This window comes from Aptenodytes patagonicus, unplaced genomic scaffold, assembly GCF_965638725.1.
Source record: "Aptenodytes patagonicus unplaced genomic scaffold, bAptPat1.pri.cur scaffold_116, whole genome shotgun sequence".
NCBI lineage: Eukaryota > Metazoa > Chordata > Aves > Sphenisciformes > Spheniscidae > Aptenodytes > Aptenodytes patagonicus.
In genome coordinates this window covers 263,632-282,000 of record NW_027472060.1, presented here as the reverse complement: position 1 = coordinate 282,000, position 18,369 = coordinate 263,632, and the positions used below count along the sequence as shown (strand labels likewise).

The window sequence follows — 18,369 nt, the reverse complement described above, 5'->3', positions numbered from 1 at the left end:
AAAAACAAGCACTCCAGTATTGGTTGTTCCACAGTTATTTGTTTCAAATCCCAAGTATTTCAAGCTGTGGACATAAGCAACTCCTTGAATAGCAACAGAGGCTTGTTGCTATTTCCAAAACACATCCCGGAAAGAAACCGCTTGCATTACGCTACACTAGGTGCCTGAAAAACCTGTAAAATCTCCGTTTCACCAACGGAACGTCAGCACACGCTGTCGCTGGACCGACACGACGTGTTACGGACAAAACATTTACCAAAGCATGGCTAAGCATGTGTTCGTAGGAATCACTTCCTGGAGAGTCTCCTCGTTACAAACGTGTTACAGTTTATGCTTACCTAAACCCTCTGGAAGGAGGCTGGATCGACAGAACCAGGTGACCACTTGTGCATACAAAGAAATGAGGCTAGTTACCACCTGCTTGTTTGTCAAGTCTGCAAAACCTGAAAAAAGGCATAGAAGATGATTCTTGTGATGCAATTCCTCCCATTTTTACAAAACTCCCTTCATCATACTGAACAGAAAGTATAAAAATAACACGGTAGAAATCTTTGCCTTTGCAGTTTTCACTCTCTGTCACTTCCTCCTTTGAAGAAAAACCCCACACAATCACCACCAAAACAAAAAGCAACCCCTACAAAGAAGCACATTCACTAAAGGTTAGAGTAACAAAAATAAAGCCTGAACTAATAAATGCACTCACGAACAAGACCTCTGGTTTTCACGTAGCAGAGATTTGTACTACAGCAAAGGGATACGCCTCTTTTTTCTCAACATGCCAAGGACAGTTTATAATATAAAAAGCTACAGAAACCCAAGTAACTTACAACTTACTCATTTCTGCTTCCTTCATACGTTTCAGTCATTTGCAATACCAGACTTGCATGCAATTACAAATTGCTAGCTAAGAATTAAAGAGAATACTTTTCGGCATTAGCACATTCAGTTGCTGTAATGTCGACCCAGTTGCTTACATCGCTTCTTGCTGAATGTAGCCTCCCCTAGCCACTTGCATGAACTCCACAACAAACTGTTTCCCTGAACTCAGGGCATGTTAAGTGGTCCTCCCAGCTTCTCAGATTTAAGCCCCTTCTCCCAGCTAAATTTGGCTTTGGCTGTCTTCCAACCATCAAAAACAACAAAAGCTCATGCTTCCACAACTGCAACCCAAGCATAATTCCAAACCTTAATAAAACGTGCCAAAGGCTTAGTAATACTCTTACACACCTTTTTCAGTAAGCTCCTGTGCTTCCGTTAGAAAACAGTTTAAGACTGTGCTAAGGTTGCTCAGGAGCAACTGGCAGTGCTGAAGAGACTGTAATGTCTGTGGGTCAATGAAGTTGCAAGAGCCATCAAACAGCGGAACACCTTTTTAAAGAACAAATATTAAAGCGTTAGCCGGCAGAGCAATTTCAGAGTTTCAAAGTACACTTAAAGAACCGCGTGCAATATCCTATACCAGCAGATTACTGAACAAGCTCAGTTAGAAAGAATGGTTTTATGTTTGCAGAATGACTACACTAGGACTCACATGTTTGGTCCAGTTCGTCTTTTGTATAGATCACTTTGTTCCACGTCCACTCAAGAACAAACCGTAAATTAGCAGCAGAACTTGGCTGCTCTTTAAAAAAAGAGAACAAAAAAGAACTGAATCAACAATTTCAAACCAAAAAATACGTAACATCAAAACAACATAAGAAGCGTTACCTTCAGATGTCCAATGCTTAATGCATCCAGTCAGAAGTTCTAAAGAACCTGCCTGGACAGCAGCTGACAATACCGCTTCTAACTGCTCCTCCTAAACGTAACAGACAAACTAAAATGAGCATCTCACATGCTGTCAATACCTGAACCATCAACAGGACGTGTTTGCTTCTAACCGTATACTCATTCAGACGTCACAAAGGCAGTGAGTACACATGCAACTAATTCCACATTCTTTTTCTTAATTCTAGCCACGGGCTGGACTGCTGCTTGGTCTGAGGAACACATTAAACTTTTCCTCTGCCAGTTCAACTTACTGAAGGCTGATTCTAACCTTTATTTGCATGCCTCTGCATTGTAGTCTCAGTTTACTGAGTTCCAACTAACTGTTGTCGGTAACATCCTCTGCTAGACCCACTACGCGTTTTGTGCGTGAAGCTTGCCATCAGGAATGCATGAAGGGGACAGACCAAATACACTCTTTGCGTGGAAACAGTGAAGCTAAGGGCAAGCAGCTTTCTAGACTATGAAGGCGTCAAGCAGTTCTGACGCCCAAAACGTTAAGTTACAGTTTTCTAAAATGACAGGAAAGAAGTGAGACATTTAAAGTCTAATAGGTTTACATTTTAGGCCGTTCCAACACTGTATTACAGCGTAGCGGTAATCCTTTAGAAGGATAATGCACAGGTGTGCACAGACATGCGATGTTAAGTAGCAGCTTATTTCAGCTGGTGTTCTGATACTTCTTTCAGGTGAAACGATCCTTCATAAAATTTTACTTGCTTGCTTGTTTGCTTGTTTGGTTTTTTTAAACACATTCAAAACTATCTTTCCCTTCTAGGTAAAATCATTCCAGTCAAAGCCATTTCTACACATTGGAATACACATGTGATAGTTCCACCTTTGTCTGAAAAGTGGTTGCAGACAAGGAAACACACCAAATGCTACTTACGGTGGCAAACAAAACTCCAAAGCAAGCTTCTTGACCCGAACCCTGAAATTTGTCTTACTGACATGCAAACGAAATCCCTGCTCAAATGCCTAACAAGTCTCTGAACGAGATAGTCCCAGTTCAGCAAAGGTTATTAGAAAAACTTCTTGATTTCCCAAGTTATTTCCAAACTGGAGTTGACGCCAGAACATCTAATCTGAATGCAAGAGTCTACATCAGGCTTGCAAAATAAACAGTCTATGGGCTAGGCCAACTTGCCAAGAAATTTACTTTAGCTACCGCACTGTGCAGAAGCGTTACTTGCCCTAACACGCTTCCACAAATCCGGTGAAGAATCCAGTAGACAGGAAGATGAGGGCAGTGGGAAGACTGCTCTCCCCTCCCCACTAACTGCTCCACTGTGGGATGACTAGCTAGCTGATCCCTTAGCTTAGATCCTGCCTGGGTGAAGACGCTCCATCTCTCACGAAACTCTTTGCATGAGAGAGAGAGGTTGGTGCACTGCAAACGGGAAACCTACGAAAGAGGCGGGTGAAGTCACTATGGTGGGATAAAGCAGGTAGAAGGTAGTGGGTGTCATGAGATAAAGGTGATTAAGGTGTTGCAGCAACAAGAGGGCACTCTAAGAGGAGTAAATTGGGCTACTGTAGCACAAGGCAAAGGCTACAGAGGTGAAGATCTGCTTTGAGAGGATGCAGAAGCGCCTACTGATGAAGGGAAAATGAGCGGAAGCGGTGATGAAAGTCTCAGGTAGAGCTGACCACAGTAATTGTTTACCACAGCCCACTTCCTTGGAAGCAAATGGTCACGTATCGTGCAGCAAGCTGATGTCTGCAATAGCTCGCATCCGAGCGAGACACCCCCTTCGTCAGCTACTGCACTGAACCTCGTGCTTTGAGAAGCTGACGGGGATGAAGGTTGTTCTGAGGGAAGGGTGCTTTCTGCTGCGCATGACCAGCACTGACTGCACGCGTCCTTGTGCGTATCTGGGGCACAGAATGAAGAGAGGGGTCTCTAAAGACTGTTCCCAGTCAACCTCAGTAGTTTGGATCGAAGACTACTACTACTTCTGCTAACTAAAGTCAAGCCCTGCATTTCAGTGCAGCTTGCAAATAACAGGAAAATCAGATCATCATGTCCTGTAGCCTCTACAGCCCCGTCAGACAAGAGGGATGTATTTCCCCCTTGATTCCCTGATACGCACTCACCTGGCTCAAACTGGATGGCTGGGCATCAACTAGCCTTGGAGACAGCAAGCCAGCTACAAGACACCTATTGTAGCTGTCATGAATGGCTTCGCTTATCGAAGGACCAGATTTCTTTAAAAAATTCAAGGTCTGAAACACCAATCAAAAACTACAGGTTAAGACAGCATTATTAGGCAGTCGCTAAGGTTCTGGATAACCACTAAGAGAACTAATACAAACGTTCACTTAAACTGTCAGAAAGCTTGCATCAATAATGTGCTTTAGGTTGGCAATCTGAGCAAGCGTTACTAGGGAGAGTCTTAAAGACGGCAGCCAAACTAACAGTTACAGTTTCTAAACCAAATCCTGTAAAACACAATAGCAGCCCTTGCAATGCTTAAGTATTTTCGAGCTGCTCTGTCACGACACAGGCCTTTCTCTTTCCCTGAACACTGACGCAAAATACATTCTCTACAAGCTAGAACTAACACACAACTTCAAATCACACTTTGGAAGACCCTTTCTGTGCTTCTTTGTGCAGAAGCTGGTTTATGTTGGAAATATTTGGCGAGCTGAAACTTACTTCAAAATTATTTGTTACAATCCGTGCAGTGGCTCGGAAGTTACAATTTGGCCAAGTTTGGGAGAAAAAACAAATTCATTTCTTCTTAAACAGTTAAGTAATTTCTCATTTTCTCCACTCTGTCCTCCTTTTTCAAGTTAATCAGGGGTCAAAACCCTAAAACTCAGGACTATGCAGGCAGTTCGACTGATGGGTAATAAAGCAGTAACAGCTTTCCCCGACTTCCACAACATTTTTGTTCTTGCCCTACAGCAACGTTCTACTCCTTTCTAGACATTCAATCCCTGATCGTGCTTCAACAGGAGACAATGGTAGTTTTACAGTCCCGAGAGTGGACCTGAAACATGACCGTTTGCATAAAACTGGCAGGATACGATTGCAATTATGCGTGCGGATGGGCAGGATGAGCGTAAAACGGTCTCTGACACCGAAAGCAGTGCCACAGAAAACTTAGAAGAGGTACATCTCTTGACAGTCTCAATAAAGACACAGTAAAAGATCACCTCCTTCTGGAAGCCGGTGCAAGTCATGCGAACGACTCCGGAGTTCAGCAAGCACGTACCATCTGCAGAAACAACGAACGTTTGACAGCACTCCGTACTCTCACAGTTATGTTATGACCAGTTCACATTTTCGAAATAGCCGTATCGGGAAAGATATAACTGAGTACCCATTTTCTTCATCACATCACTTACAAACTTGTTAAAAAAAATTACTGCGTGTAGGAATTTTCTCTCTAGCGCTGCCGAGGTGCTGTGCTTTCAGCTTCAGTTCAAAGTCGTTTCATTTTATAACCATCGCCACTTCACAGGCTACGTTACAAAAGCACCCAAACCCAAAACGCAGCAGACCGTCAGATATGTTTCACAACACTAAATGCTTTCTTAGTACAACGTCATCAGAGTTGGGTTTGTGGGGGGTTGGGGTGTTTTGGCTTGGTTTGGGTTTTGAGTGACAAACAACGAACAAGAGAACCAATAAATGGCATTTGACCTCCGTTTAAGCTTATCGCTATTAAAAGCGGTGAAATACCTACCAAAATTATAGGTGCTTGGATGAAAAAACTGCTCAGGTGGTGGATAAGAAGGAGGAACTCCCCGGCTTAGACTCCGCTCACGTACCAGAATATCCAAAATGAGGTTTGGAGAAGTCACGCTTACCACAGTATCCAGCGACCACAATGCGAAATAGGGGCAATCGTGAAGGAATTCTTCTGGCCTTAAAGAAAACAAGCACATAAGCTGAACGCCCACTTTCAAACGAATTGTTTGTAGGGATATTGAAAACAACTTAACAAAAATCTACCTTAGCGAATCTGGCATTTGAGCATGGTACCAGCGATTAATGTCAAATACACCCAAATAAGTAGATGGTCTTCCCTGACCATGTGTATTCACTTGCCAACTGAAGATTGATACGCTGGTCTCAGGAGACACTACTGTAAAAGACAAGACATGGTTTCTTATTTGTAGAAAAGACGATACACCTGATAGTTTTAAAACACCGCTTTCTGTTTTGACTTAATTCTGTTCCATCACTCATGAAACACAGCACTTTTCACAAGTTTTTAGAAGGCACTCTCCTCAGAAACATGACACAAGTGGAGAAAATCCAAAGGCGTTTTTATTAGATTTTGACACACGGTTGATAGAGGATGGCATCACAGAAGAGGTGGAAGTTGCCACTTCAGGACTAAATCAAAGACAATAAACAGAAATAGCCTAGAATGATCATGCAAGTGTCTTCCTTCCAACATCAGACATACGTTAAGGCCAGAGAGGGAAGGTGAATAACGCAGTCAAAACAAAAGGCTATGAAAGTTCTCGCTGCAGCAGGCTCAAAGATATGGTCAGAGCATAACTGAATTTGTAAACCCAGAGATGTATGTTGACTTATTGCAAGGTAAGGAAAGACGTCGTAAGAGTTTTAACTGTGTATATGGACAAGGAAAGCTGCTGCTTTAAGAACTCGTGTACTCCTAATAGGTGCAGGAACCTATTAGGTTTAGAGAGGACAAACTGGACAGGCAGATCATAGAACTATACAACGATTCAGGTTGGAAAAGACCCTTAAGATCATCAAGCCCAACCGTAAACCTAACGCTGCCAAGTCCACCACTAAACCATGTCCCTAAGCGCCACGTCTCCACGTCTTTTAAATACCTCCAGGGGTGGTGACTCCACCACTTCCCTGGGCAGCCTGTTCCAATGTTTAACCACTCTTTCAGTGAAGAATTTTTTCCTCATGTCCAATCTAAACCTCCCCTGGCGCAACTTGAGGCCATTTCCTCTCGTCCTATTGCTTGTTACCTGGGAGAAGGGACTGACACCCACCTCGCCACAACCTCCTTTCGGGTAGTTGTAGAGAGCGACAAGGTCTCCCCTCAGCCTCCTTTTCTCCATTGCTTGGATTCTAAAACCGTTTCTTTTAGAATAGCCAAACACGGACATCAGAACAAACCTTCATTAACGCTATCCTCTCTGTCAACGTGGTTGCGAAATTTTTCTACAGTCTGGCAGCTGAGTAATTTGGCATTGCTGGTCTGCCCTCTCAAGGGAAAGACTCCACCCGTGAGATCTAAACTGTACCTTTCATCACAGTATTCCAAACCCTGCAGAAAAAATAAAAGGAGAGAGAAAAGGTCATTTGGGGCTAAAAACATACGTTATACCGAAACATGAAAGAACGTATACCTCTAGTAGAATATGCACAGTACAGTGTGTATTTCCCATGAGCTTATTTCTGATGGCCAATAGAAACGACATCTGACGTGCAAGAGAACTAAGTGTCAAATCGTAACGGGCAAGTTTGGCTGTAAAGGCTTTGCACATTTTCAAAATCTAGCATTTCCCTAACGTTATTCAGTTCTAAACATGTTTTGCAGAATTCCTTGCAACATCAAGGTTCCTTTACAAACCTAAACATATGTCTACAAAGAGATATCTGAAATAGCGTAACACATAAGCACGCAAAGCTCTTTGCTCCGTGTCTTGATTACAGAACTGATGAAGTTAGAGAAGTCATGGCATTACAGCAGCTAAAGCTCTGTCGAGAGGTATTATTATCCGTAGGCACACCACTAGAGCGAAAATGCATCTCTCTCTAGTAGCTATGAGAACTTCTTCCTGGTTAACGATCTTCTTTCAAACCGCGTAAGCTCTTACCAGCTCCTCCTCTAATCTTGCCAGAGACTAATGGGTGAAATATCCCTCAGCTCCTCCACCAAGCACAGCCAACAGCAAAAGCAGAACACAGAGGGGACGTGGGATGCACATGGGCAACGCGTTTAGGATCACAAATTACTACTGAGTCAGCAAACTACTTTGAGATATATAGAAACTCCAGCAGGGTTGTGTTGAACCTCCAATACCACCATTTTCTAAGTAAGCATTAACTGATATACTGTCTTTCCAAATACAGCATACATTCAAACTGTCTACAATGCAACACATGAATTTTGTGCATTGTGGACAAATAGCAGCTCTACAATTAAAAAAACCCAACAAGCAAACCACCAAACAAAAAACAAAAACCAACAAAAAAACACCACCAAACAAAAACCAACCAAAAATCCATCGTACCGCATTCGACCCAAGTTTCCTAAACTTTCAGAGCTCTAAAATGAACTGGCACGACACAACGCATTCTCATATGATTTGATGTGATACCTCCAATTCACCTAATCTGAGAAGAGACAAGCTTTCTCTCAACCGTTCTAGGAAATGCTACCTATAAATACCGAGACTGGCTTTAAAAAAAAAAAAAGAAATTCTGACATGACTAAAAAGAAAAATGCTAAATTTTGCTCTGAAGCATGCACAGTTCATTCTATTTTATCAAGTACCTTTGGACATAACAGAGACGTGCAGAGTAGATAAGAAAAATCTAAACCGCCTCTTTGAAAAACTAGCATGAAGCCCAAGCAAAGAACCTCATTTTTATTGTAGAAGGAATAATCACTAAAGCCAATTTTAATAAAAGTTGTCCTGAACAAGTCCACCATTCGAAAGACCGCTTCATCAGATGAAGTACTAAAACTCCATAAACCTGTTAGAGGTGAATTTTCACTGCTAGAAATGTCAACTTTTATTCACATAGAAATGTTGGGGGGGAGCCAGCCCCCCCCAGAGTTGGGGCGGAGGGGAAGGGGGAAATAATATCAAACAAGTCCTGCCTAAGACAGCTTCTAAAGCAAACCAGTATAGTTCACATTTTCCACGCTGGGGCAAGCAAATCTCAGTTAAGGAACCCCACTGTATGGAAGATGTTCAGTAACGACTTTATTGACCAGTAAAATACGAAGACACTTCTCAAATGAGGTGCACCGGTCAGACTCTGATACGAAAGTAGGGGCTGTACACTCTGTCCATCCGCAAGCATTGTGTAGGACAAAGGTAAAGATGTGCTCCGTGACCATGACTGGATGCACGAGATTTAGCAGCTGCCGAGGTGGTATAAAAAAGATCTTTGAAAGCACAACTTAAACACACCCTTAGGTTGATTTCTTGAGCACAGACTTAAACCAGCCTTGAAGGCAATGGAGACAGAAGTTTGAGGCTCATTTACAAAAAGACAGTGCCACATGTTCCAAAAGTCCTATTTGTGACCTTTTACCACGACACAAAGTCAAAGATGCGCTGCTTCATAGCCTCAAGTCTGATTCCTGGAAAGTAAAGCACTGCTGTAGTAGAAAAGTCTTTCAAGCTCCCATGAACTCTATTCAATGAACGAGGGTCAACAGTAGTCCTCCTTGTTTACTCAAACTTGGCCTGGCAATTGGGAACACCTCTTAAATTTTCTGCCACGGAAGACAGACAAGAAACTTGACTCAGCCAGTCATGCAGGCAGACAGCCACGTAGTACTGAGCAATCTGTGACTACAAGCAAGTATTCTGAGACCAAAAGTGTCCGCTGTGGAGCACAGATCCTGTCCTAATGCACCTTTTGGGGGTTTGGGGGGGCTGGGAGTTAGTTTTGGGGGTTTTTGGCAGTAGCTGTTATCAGGTCTTGGTATGAAGCTACATGTGTAAGTGGCTCATCCGGAAGCGAGCTGAAGAGCCCGTCTTTTTGCCCCAGAGGGTCCAGCTGTTTAGTTCTCTCTTCAACTACCTCGTAAGATTGGTTCCTGTTTCAGTCTTCCACAACACTCATCACAGGGAAGCAGAAACAGCAGGGGAGTGAAATAGCTCAAATCCAGAGACTGGTGCCTGACACCTCTTATAAGCCTGTGAATGCATTACTGGTTGCATAGTCTGTAGAGGGTTAAAAGCCTCACATTAACTACACCACAGCTTTCTCAGGTCACAAACACAACAACAACAACAACAGTATTTAATCACTTTGTGTGCTTTTTTAAAAGAGTGGCAACGGGAATTTCTAGGAGACGCATGTTTAGAAGCTGCTTTTAAACATTTCAGCCTTCTGAGGTGGAAGCTGACACTCGTCACGTCTTACTCAGGAAAATAAGATGACCAAGAATTGCTGCATAGTAAAAGGTCCCACACTTTAACATTAAAGTGTTGAGACAGAACAAAGCAGCCACGAGAGAAACGGCTATAGACCAATGGGGTTTTTTCCAAAGAAGCACACAGTACAAGGTACGGTCTTTGCCGCTGCTAAGGCTGTAGCTACAAGTAACTTTAAAAGAGGATAGCCCCGTCTTCTCTTCCTACGTGCCATTAATTTGGTGTTTAAATGAAGAATAATTTTATTTGTAAAAGCTGCTTCCTCTTCAGGAATTGAATTCAGTTGGGCTCTTTGCAGGTGAATCCAGTTGGAACACTCAACACTGCAGTATGAAATTGTACGACTTGTTTTCAAAACCTATGGACAAAGGCCATGCCCAAGAAGACTCAGCAAGAGATTACTTCCTTTTCATTCATCTGTGAATTTTGATGGTAAATATTACCCCTGCCAGCTTAACTGATACTCACTTCGAGAAAATTTAGTACTAGTTTCATCCTTCCACACACATGCACGTCTTACCTCGTACATGACTTGTCCTGATGCCAAGCGTTTTCTGTCACCAAATGCTAACTGCAACAGATGTAAACTCACAACATCACCTTCACTGAAAAAGGTATAAATTATGACATTTGATTACAAAGCTGCTTTATAGTCCTCATTACCATTTTATTAGATCGAGACTGAAGTTTTCCTAATAGCATGCCCTTGCTGAAAAGAAAAACAGCACTTCCCAAAACATGGCAGTCAGTCACATTTGGACGCTAAAACATAGAGGAGGAAATTTTGACACTAACAGCTTCAGGGGCAAATGCTAACCATACAGTTTGAAAGCTTTTAGATGTTGTATGGACTAAACCTTGTTGGAAAGAGCTCTGCACAGTGAAGAGTTCTCGATCAAAGCTGCTTTAAGGTCAAACCTAAAAAGATTGCCACGCTGTGAACAGCTGAGCTGATGAAATAGCTTGCTGATGCTGAAGGAGGGAGATCTTTCTCCCCTTCCCTTACCACCAAAGTCCCAGTCCCTCTCTTGCATACGCTGCACCCTTCCACACGCTCATGTGATTCATCAGCCCAGCAGGAAACCATTGACTTTTCTGCTGAACAGCGATCGTGCTCTGCCACGTGAGCTGAACTGGCTCATGAAGGCTCCAAAGACTGCTAAAGTTGGCACAAGGTAATCGGCAATACCCTCACCTCCCTCCTTTAGGGGCAGGTTGGCAGGCTGTCACATTGGCACGTCTAGTGTGTCTAGATCTGCAGCCTCAACTACTTTTAATGGTATTTTAATACCATGGTACGAACAGCAAACAAATCGTGAAGCAGTCATCAAGAAACAAGAAGTCATTTAAGAAGGCAAGCACAAAACTACAGCCACTGTTGCTTTGCCTTCTGTCAGAAGGTAGGAACTAGGAGGTCCCTCTTCACGTCTGTTAAATCCTGTAAAAAACGGCATCGTAGGCTTAACACCTTCCGTACCCGAGAGAATCTCCTGCACAGCTAAATAAACAAAACAAATACACATGTATTAACTGTATGGGAACAAGTATATATAAAAAAGAAGAATTCAGTGGCTTATACGAAGTTTTTATTCACCTTTCTTGCGTAGACTGGACAGCCCACAAGTAGCAACAATTGCGAGGATCATTCTCAGGCTCTTGAAAAGTAACAGCATAGACAGGAACCCGTCCTCCTTCAAGCTGAGAGTGGTGCCTACGGGTTTAAAAAAGAAAAAGAAAAAAGGTGAGCCTACTGGCCCTAACTGTTTGTAGACGGGTAGAAGCATCTTCTGAGAAAAGAGCACCTTACATGCTTATCCTCAAAGTACAGAAGGTCATACTTGCATCTCAAACAAGTGAGTCAAGGAAGCGACTACTTCTTACGCAACAGTCAAGAGGTGAGGAAATTACTGACCGTCAAATGCAATAACCTGGGCTTATGCCCTCCTCTGCCGGAGGAGGAGGAGGAGAAACATAAACGATCACTTCAGCTGCCAGGCAAAAGATTGTCCAAACTGTTGTAGCCTACTCCAATATCGAACTTAAAATGCAGCATATCTTCTGTGCACAAAGTTAAACCAGCGCCAAACAGAAGTAGTTTCTCGTTGCTTTACTTGGACTATGTAAAGCATTTTTCTTCCAGACTTCTGAACCTTATTTGTACCTTCACAATCTATTCTTGCCACCTAATTACTGCTCCACTCTCTCTCTTTATGCATCCAATAGTTTCTGGAGAGTCACTGCAGATTTGCTCAAGTGAATCCCTATCTCAATTTGGTCAAATATTTCAAGTGAGATTGCTCTTTGGCAGATTTAAAATCGTCTCTTAGTTTTTCTGCTGCTTATAAATTCACATGTCCCTTGTGCTCATCTCCAAGTGTCCCAAGCAAACTTTCATTCACATGCATCGTTGCCTGAAACGTAGGAAAGAATATATTTTCCGGCACACATCAGCTATTGATTTTTCATGTCTCACTAGTTTCATCCTGGACACTTTAGAGAATATTGTCACCAAAATCACGTTATTGACATACTTAAGCCTTCCAATGTATGCCCTAATTGCAGGAACTGGTCCTGAAAAATAGTTTTTAAAACCGGTTTCATCGAAATACACACATTGCCTGCTTTCACTGAATACCACGGGTAGAACAAACGGTCTCATACAAATCAGCTCTGTCACATCCTCGCTGCTTGACACAACCCAAAGCAGCATGCTTTCCACAATTCCTCAATCCACAGGCACACTAAGGAAAACAGTCCTAGTCCACTGGGGAGAAGGCGGTCCACTTAATCCATGTGTGACTTAATAGTTGTTCCACAAGAGGATTTCTAAACATTCCAAGATTATACTCAAAATTCCAGTCCCTGAAAAAGTTCTCTTGACATTAACATGCTTCCTTAGGCAAAAAATTGAGACGCCGGCACCTCCAGGCATGGCCAAGTGTAAAGGCCTACTTACTCCCTCTCCAAAGTTTTCATATCCCATAGTGACAGGTAGCCGTCCGAAAAACCCACAACGAGCTGATTGCTTCTGCTTATGTAGCACAGGGTTGATATCGCTGTTCCTGAAGGATTTTGTAATTGAAAACAGAGATGTCTCCCTTCTCTGGTCACCGTTTCTCTTCTTTGTGGAACTTCAGCAGGAATTCTGGTGACAACTTCTAGGCCTACACACACAAAACCACGCAATAAATGAACGTGTTATGCCATTTAGGTTGCATTTTAAACGTGACATAATCTAATTCTACCGTCCCAGGCAGAATACCCACTTATGCAGCACTTTTTTTCCTATCTCCATTTTGTATGTATTCAAAGACCATAAGAACTCTCCGACTGGACAGGTATTCTCACTCGTCTTTCAAAACCAGGTAAAAGTGTAACCTTCACAGGCAAATTCTTCTTGGACTCTGTAAGTCAGGACTTTGGGCCTCATGACGAAGCTCTCTGAAGTGGCATCAGCTCCTGAAGCCACTGTTGTAATGGCCAAAACAGCGTATGCAAGCTGAATACACAAATTAGAGATCTCATTCACCCGAATGCATGACTTTTGGTAAGTCGGATTTATTTCAAAAAACAAGACTAAAATTTGCCCCGAGCCAATTAACAGAAGCAGAAGAACATTCCCAAGAAATAGGGCACCTCTGACACAACTTCCTATCAGGCAGCTGCACGGACTCAGACGGTAAAATTCCCACACCTCACTGGCAAGAATCAGAGTGACACAGGGATCTTGGTGGCAGGGGGGCATTTCCAGCATTAGAAGGAGTATTAAGCCACTCCCATTTTTAGTCAGTTCAGGACTGTAAGGTGTCAAACCGCCACCTGCAATCAGGGGTCATAAATGTCTGCACACTCGTATCTTCAAGGTGGGGGGCATATTGTTTATTTACAAGGCACAAGTTTTCTTACTTCTAAATTCAAGTTGAAAAACTGCAAGCTTACCCGATGCTTCTGTTTCATTCTGACTGCAAGCTAAATCATCCAAACAAAGGTCAACCAGAAGTAGGTGACCAACATCTGTAGCCACTGCTGCCACTCCAAAGAGCCATCGCAGACTCTGATGTAGGTGCTGAGTGCTCACACTGGGTCCTCCGTGATTAGTTATGGGTTCTATAGCAGTTACCTACAGGAAAACTACAAGTTACTGTTTAAGCTGCTTGACAAGCCAAAGAGAAATCACTCAAGAGTGGAGCCAGAATTAGCACATCGGAAACAAGAAAGTACATACAGGATCATAAGACATAAAAACAAAGCATTGTTCCCAATTGTATCGAGGCGGGGGCGGGGGCGGGAGGGAAGCCCTGCACAAAAATCTGTTACTGCCTTCCATTTACTAGATTTCCTACAGTTATTTAACTGAACTAACTTCAACTTCAATGGTGCATTCTAGTATTACAGCTTACCAATTTCCATTTCCTACCTAGAAACAATTAGCTCTAAGAAACTTAGAAAACCAGTTATATGCCAGAAACTTTACCATATTTAAGGGACTTAAGTTTAAGAAAGACAAAACTACATCTAGTTCTCCCACCGCTCACAGCCCACCAGCACTGTGATGCAGTCTATGCCTTCTTTGCCAAACAGGTATTAGGATGCGTGGTGGCGGTAAGTCAGGCGGGACAGCGGCCAAGTCGCACGGTAGACACACCACTTCCACGGGGACGAAACATTTTCAGAAAGTGTTGAAGGGACACGCTGCCCTAGTGAAATTTACACTCGTCCTCATTTAGAAGAAAAATAACCACCAGAGAAAGTAAAAAAGGTTTTAAATGCGCACCAGCACTTTTATGAATGTGAACAAAAATTTAAAAAGCCAGCCTAAAACAACCTGTGTCCTGTCTATGCTGATCTAACTAATCTAATAGGAAAAAGATAGGAAGCAAAATGAAAGCAACAGACCAAACGTGCTTGGAATCAAGAGCATTCAGGGCAGAAGAGCAGAAATTCAGGTAAGCTTTGGCTTTATTCCAATATTCATAACCTTTACCACACAACAGCCAACTTCCCCCCCCCACCCCCAAGGCTTCTTCATATTTTCTCCTGAACCATCTTTTTGTGGTGTAGACAAACTCCCCAACACAAGTGATAGTTATAACCACGTTCTATTCCAAATCACTGCTGCAGACACAGATCCAATATGTGACGTGATCCTTCTTAACCTTTCCTTTTCCTATTCCCAGCTTACTTAGATTTAAGAAAGAAAACCTAACAAAGCTATGTCATTTTTCACAGCCACAATTTACTTACTGATTATAGGCTTATGTCAGCACACAGCTTGCCTCTCCGTCTGAAACGCCCAGATTTACCCAGATGATAGGCAAACTAACACAGAGGAGCACCAACCCGGCTCCTATCTTCAGAAATTACCACCGTACAAATGCTTACTACTGGTAACCGCACTGTAGCATTACAAACAAACAAAACTCCACCTGTATGCTAGCAAGTCAAACCAAATCACGTTAGGGAAAGCTGAGTAATAAGTAAGTATTTATTTGTTGCCGATGCTGAGAGGATAAAGATGGAGTGAATCTTGATGTTCTATTAACTTACGCTGGTTCTTGTTTACATGAAGATAATGAGACTAGGGGACATTACATCATTGGAGTTTACGGGTTATAGAAGACAGAAAAAATTAGTAACGTCACACCAGTGTATCCCACCTACACAAACACAGTCGTCAATAAGCAGAGATTCAAGGACTGCAGACTGAAAGTCGATCTTTCAACAGTCTGTCGGATAACTCTCTAAAGGCTCTTTTTTCCTACCCGAACTCAACAGAAAAATGTGTTCTGCTCTCAAGTCACCTGCTTGCTAGCCTGAGATTCATGGGAATGTGTCTAAGTCACGCACAGCTCAGCTACGGAGGTTTGAGATATTTTAAAGAAAGACGGTATTTCTGACAGAAATTAACCGTTTAGGAAAAGTATGTTACAGGCTCTTTAAAGAGTGGGGTCTTTTTCTTTTCACTCTGGCCCAAAAAAGGTATCTTTCAATGCCTTTTTGTGGAAGTGGAGAATTAGGTAACTACGTGCTCTACCACAAAACCAGAAAACTTCTTTTACGATCAGTAAGCTCAAAAGACAATGGTGCCGTTAAGGCCGAGATTTTACATCAAGGCTCTCTTGACTGGATCCTCTGAAGTGGCAGTATGTTAGTGCAACATAGAAAAAATACCTCCTACAAAGAGACGCTCCAAAGCTTTTCCCGAAACAGGATTATGCAGCGCCTAACAACATAAAGGCTTCGTTTCTCCAATTAAAAAGGACGTACCCTTCCTGGAAGAACAACTGCTTTAGCCACTCTTGATATTCCAAGGTCGTACAGACAGAGAACACTTCCCTCTGCTTCTTCCAACCCAACCAGCAGTCCAGTTCTCTTCTGCCAGGAAAACTCCTTTACCACACGAACAGTGGGAGGCTGTTCATTTACTCCACTGAAACGATATGCAGAGCGCCGCTCTCCTGTCACAGAGTTCACTACCTCGAGTTGAGGACCACGCGCCAGCCATGCTAGGCCATTTCTCCCTGTAAGAGAAAAGAAAGCTGACTAAAGCAAATTTCCAACAGAAGATGGAAACAACTGAAAAAATCACAGTCACCGCCCCTTCCCTTCAATAAAAGTACCTAACAGAGGAAGACCGACTTACCTAATTCTGGTCCATTATTTAAAATCACCCATTGAAATCCTCAAGCAATACATCTTAAAATTAACAACCTTATTACTTTGCATCTCTACTTGTCATTCCTGCACTGAAGAACTGTGGTGGTCTGGGATAAAGATTACAATACCTTGATCTCTACTCTTATACCGTTATACTCTTATACTCTTATACCGTTTTCGGCTTGTTTTTGCTGGAAATCCTCTCAATCCCTACGGGAATACAAGCATATTTCAAAGCATACTTCAGATATAACCAATCTAAGCCAATTCATTTCTAGTGTATTAATTTTACTTGACACATGCCGACTTTGGGCAGGGATTTGGACTTCAACAGGAAATTATCTTAAAATGGGCACCGTGTTAGTAAATTTAAACTCTTACACCTGCTGATTACAGAAAGAAATTAACACATTTTGTTCCACTGACCTACTTCAAACTCAAAGGAAGTATTAACTCGATCACTGCCCTTACAGTCAGGCAGAGAGACTCTACCTGGTCTCAACAGAAGCCTAGACATCCCGGTAGGCACCCAGCTCTACTTTCAGGTCACCCAGAAAGTCAACTCCCTAACCTGCTTAGCCACCTTCAGCAACTCTCACTGGGTACTCATCTGCATCCTGTCAAATACTTTGGAAATATGGCTGCAGCGCTTAACAGTGCTATCCTCTTCCTTCTGTTTTTAGTCAGACTCAAAAGGAAAAACCAGGGGGGGTTGCCTCTGTAACACTGTAGAAGAACTATTCCTGCGTGCGATGGCATGACGGTCACAGAGCTTGAGCTGGTGCAAATAAATAGGGCCCAAAGCAACGCTTTTACCTTTTTGAAAACTGCCTTTTGTTTCTTTAGAAATTGAGGAGGGCTCACTGACTCAGCATGTTTAAGTAAACTATTTTCATAGCACAAGATTGGTGCGGGTGGTTGTAATGTCAAAGTTTAACTCTACTAACGTTTTAATTTTAGCATTTTTAATAGTTAAAACATCCTTTTTGTTCTCTCGATACCTGATGCATCTTAACAGCACCACCCGGACACAGCTGATACTATGACCCTATGCTTCAGGTAACCTCCGGGCAATAACAACTTCATACCAAGACCGAAGTTAAAGGAAAATGCTCACCTCCAGAAAACTTCCCGCGCAGCACAGAGTCGAGGCTTATCTCATCTTCCCCAAGTGCCTGAATAGTCCCCTCTGGAAACCGCAGCAGACTGCTCGTTACCTGAGCCGTTAGGTCTCGCATTCTTCACTGTAAATAAGGAAACAAATGCAAAAATAGACTCCTGCCAGCCACAAGTATTTCTGAGATTGACAGACGTTCCATCAGTCTGCAGTGAATAATCTCCTATCCATCTCCTGTAGCTCTTTTCCTTAAAAAAGTGGCACTCAGGACGGTTTTTGATCTCACAGCAGAGCAAAAGGAGAATCCTTGGCTTTTCTGATGCCTATGAGATCACCAACAAGAAGTGATGCAGAGGTATCGACAAGACAAATAACAGGGGAAAAAAAAAACAATAGACTGGGTTCAAGTCGACTCACATAGGTTAGTAAGAGGCGATCTGAGAAAAACCGTATTTTAAAAAGCTTCTCGGCAACAGGTATAAGTCTCCATTTGTGCTTTCCCTTGATTTTATACTTCATTATTTATTGTCAATTGTCTTCTAGCAGATTTCACGCATCATTTACGTCTTGTCCGCTTTTTGCATGTTTATTTTGCACATTAAGGAATACCGAGTTCTTAACTACCTGCATTCTCAAATTCTTCCAGAAAATGTACTCTTGAGATGTTCACGTTACAAGCGATACAGACTTTCACAGCTCATCAA

General features: G+C 42.6%; 1 protein-coding gene across 1 annotated transcript; it reads right to left on the bottom strand.

Moving 5' to 3' along the window:
- Positions 1 to 338: 338 nt before the first annotated feature.
- On the bottom strand, positions 339 to 17,789 carry LOC143173540 (protein ELYS-like; the record flags this gene model as incomplete). Its single annotated transcript, XM_076363784.1, has 15 exons — positions 17,666 to 17,789; positions 16,159 to 16,412; positions 13,831 to 14,011; positions 12,848 to 13,055; positions 11,486 to 11,602; positions 10,412 to 10,496; positions 6,887 to 7,037; positions 5,732 to 5,864; positions 5,463 to 5,644; positions 4,930 to 4,991; positions 3,865 to 3,993; positions 1,708 to 1,798; positions 1,532 to 1,621; positions 1,228 to 1,368; positions 339 to 443 (listed from the first exon to the last, which is right to left on the bottom strand). Coding segments are annotated over exons 1-15 (2,050 nt in total), but the record flags the coding sequence as incomplete, so codon positions are not given.
- Positions 17,790 to 18,369: the final 580 nt, after the last annotated feature.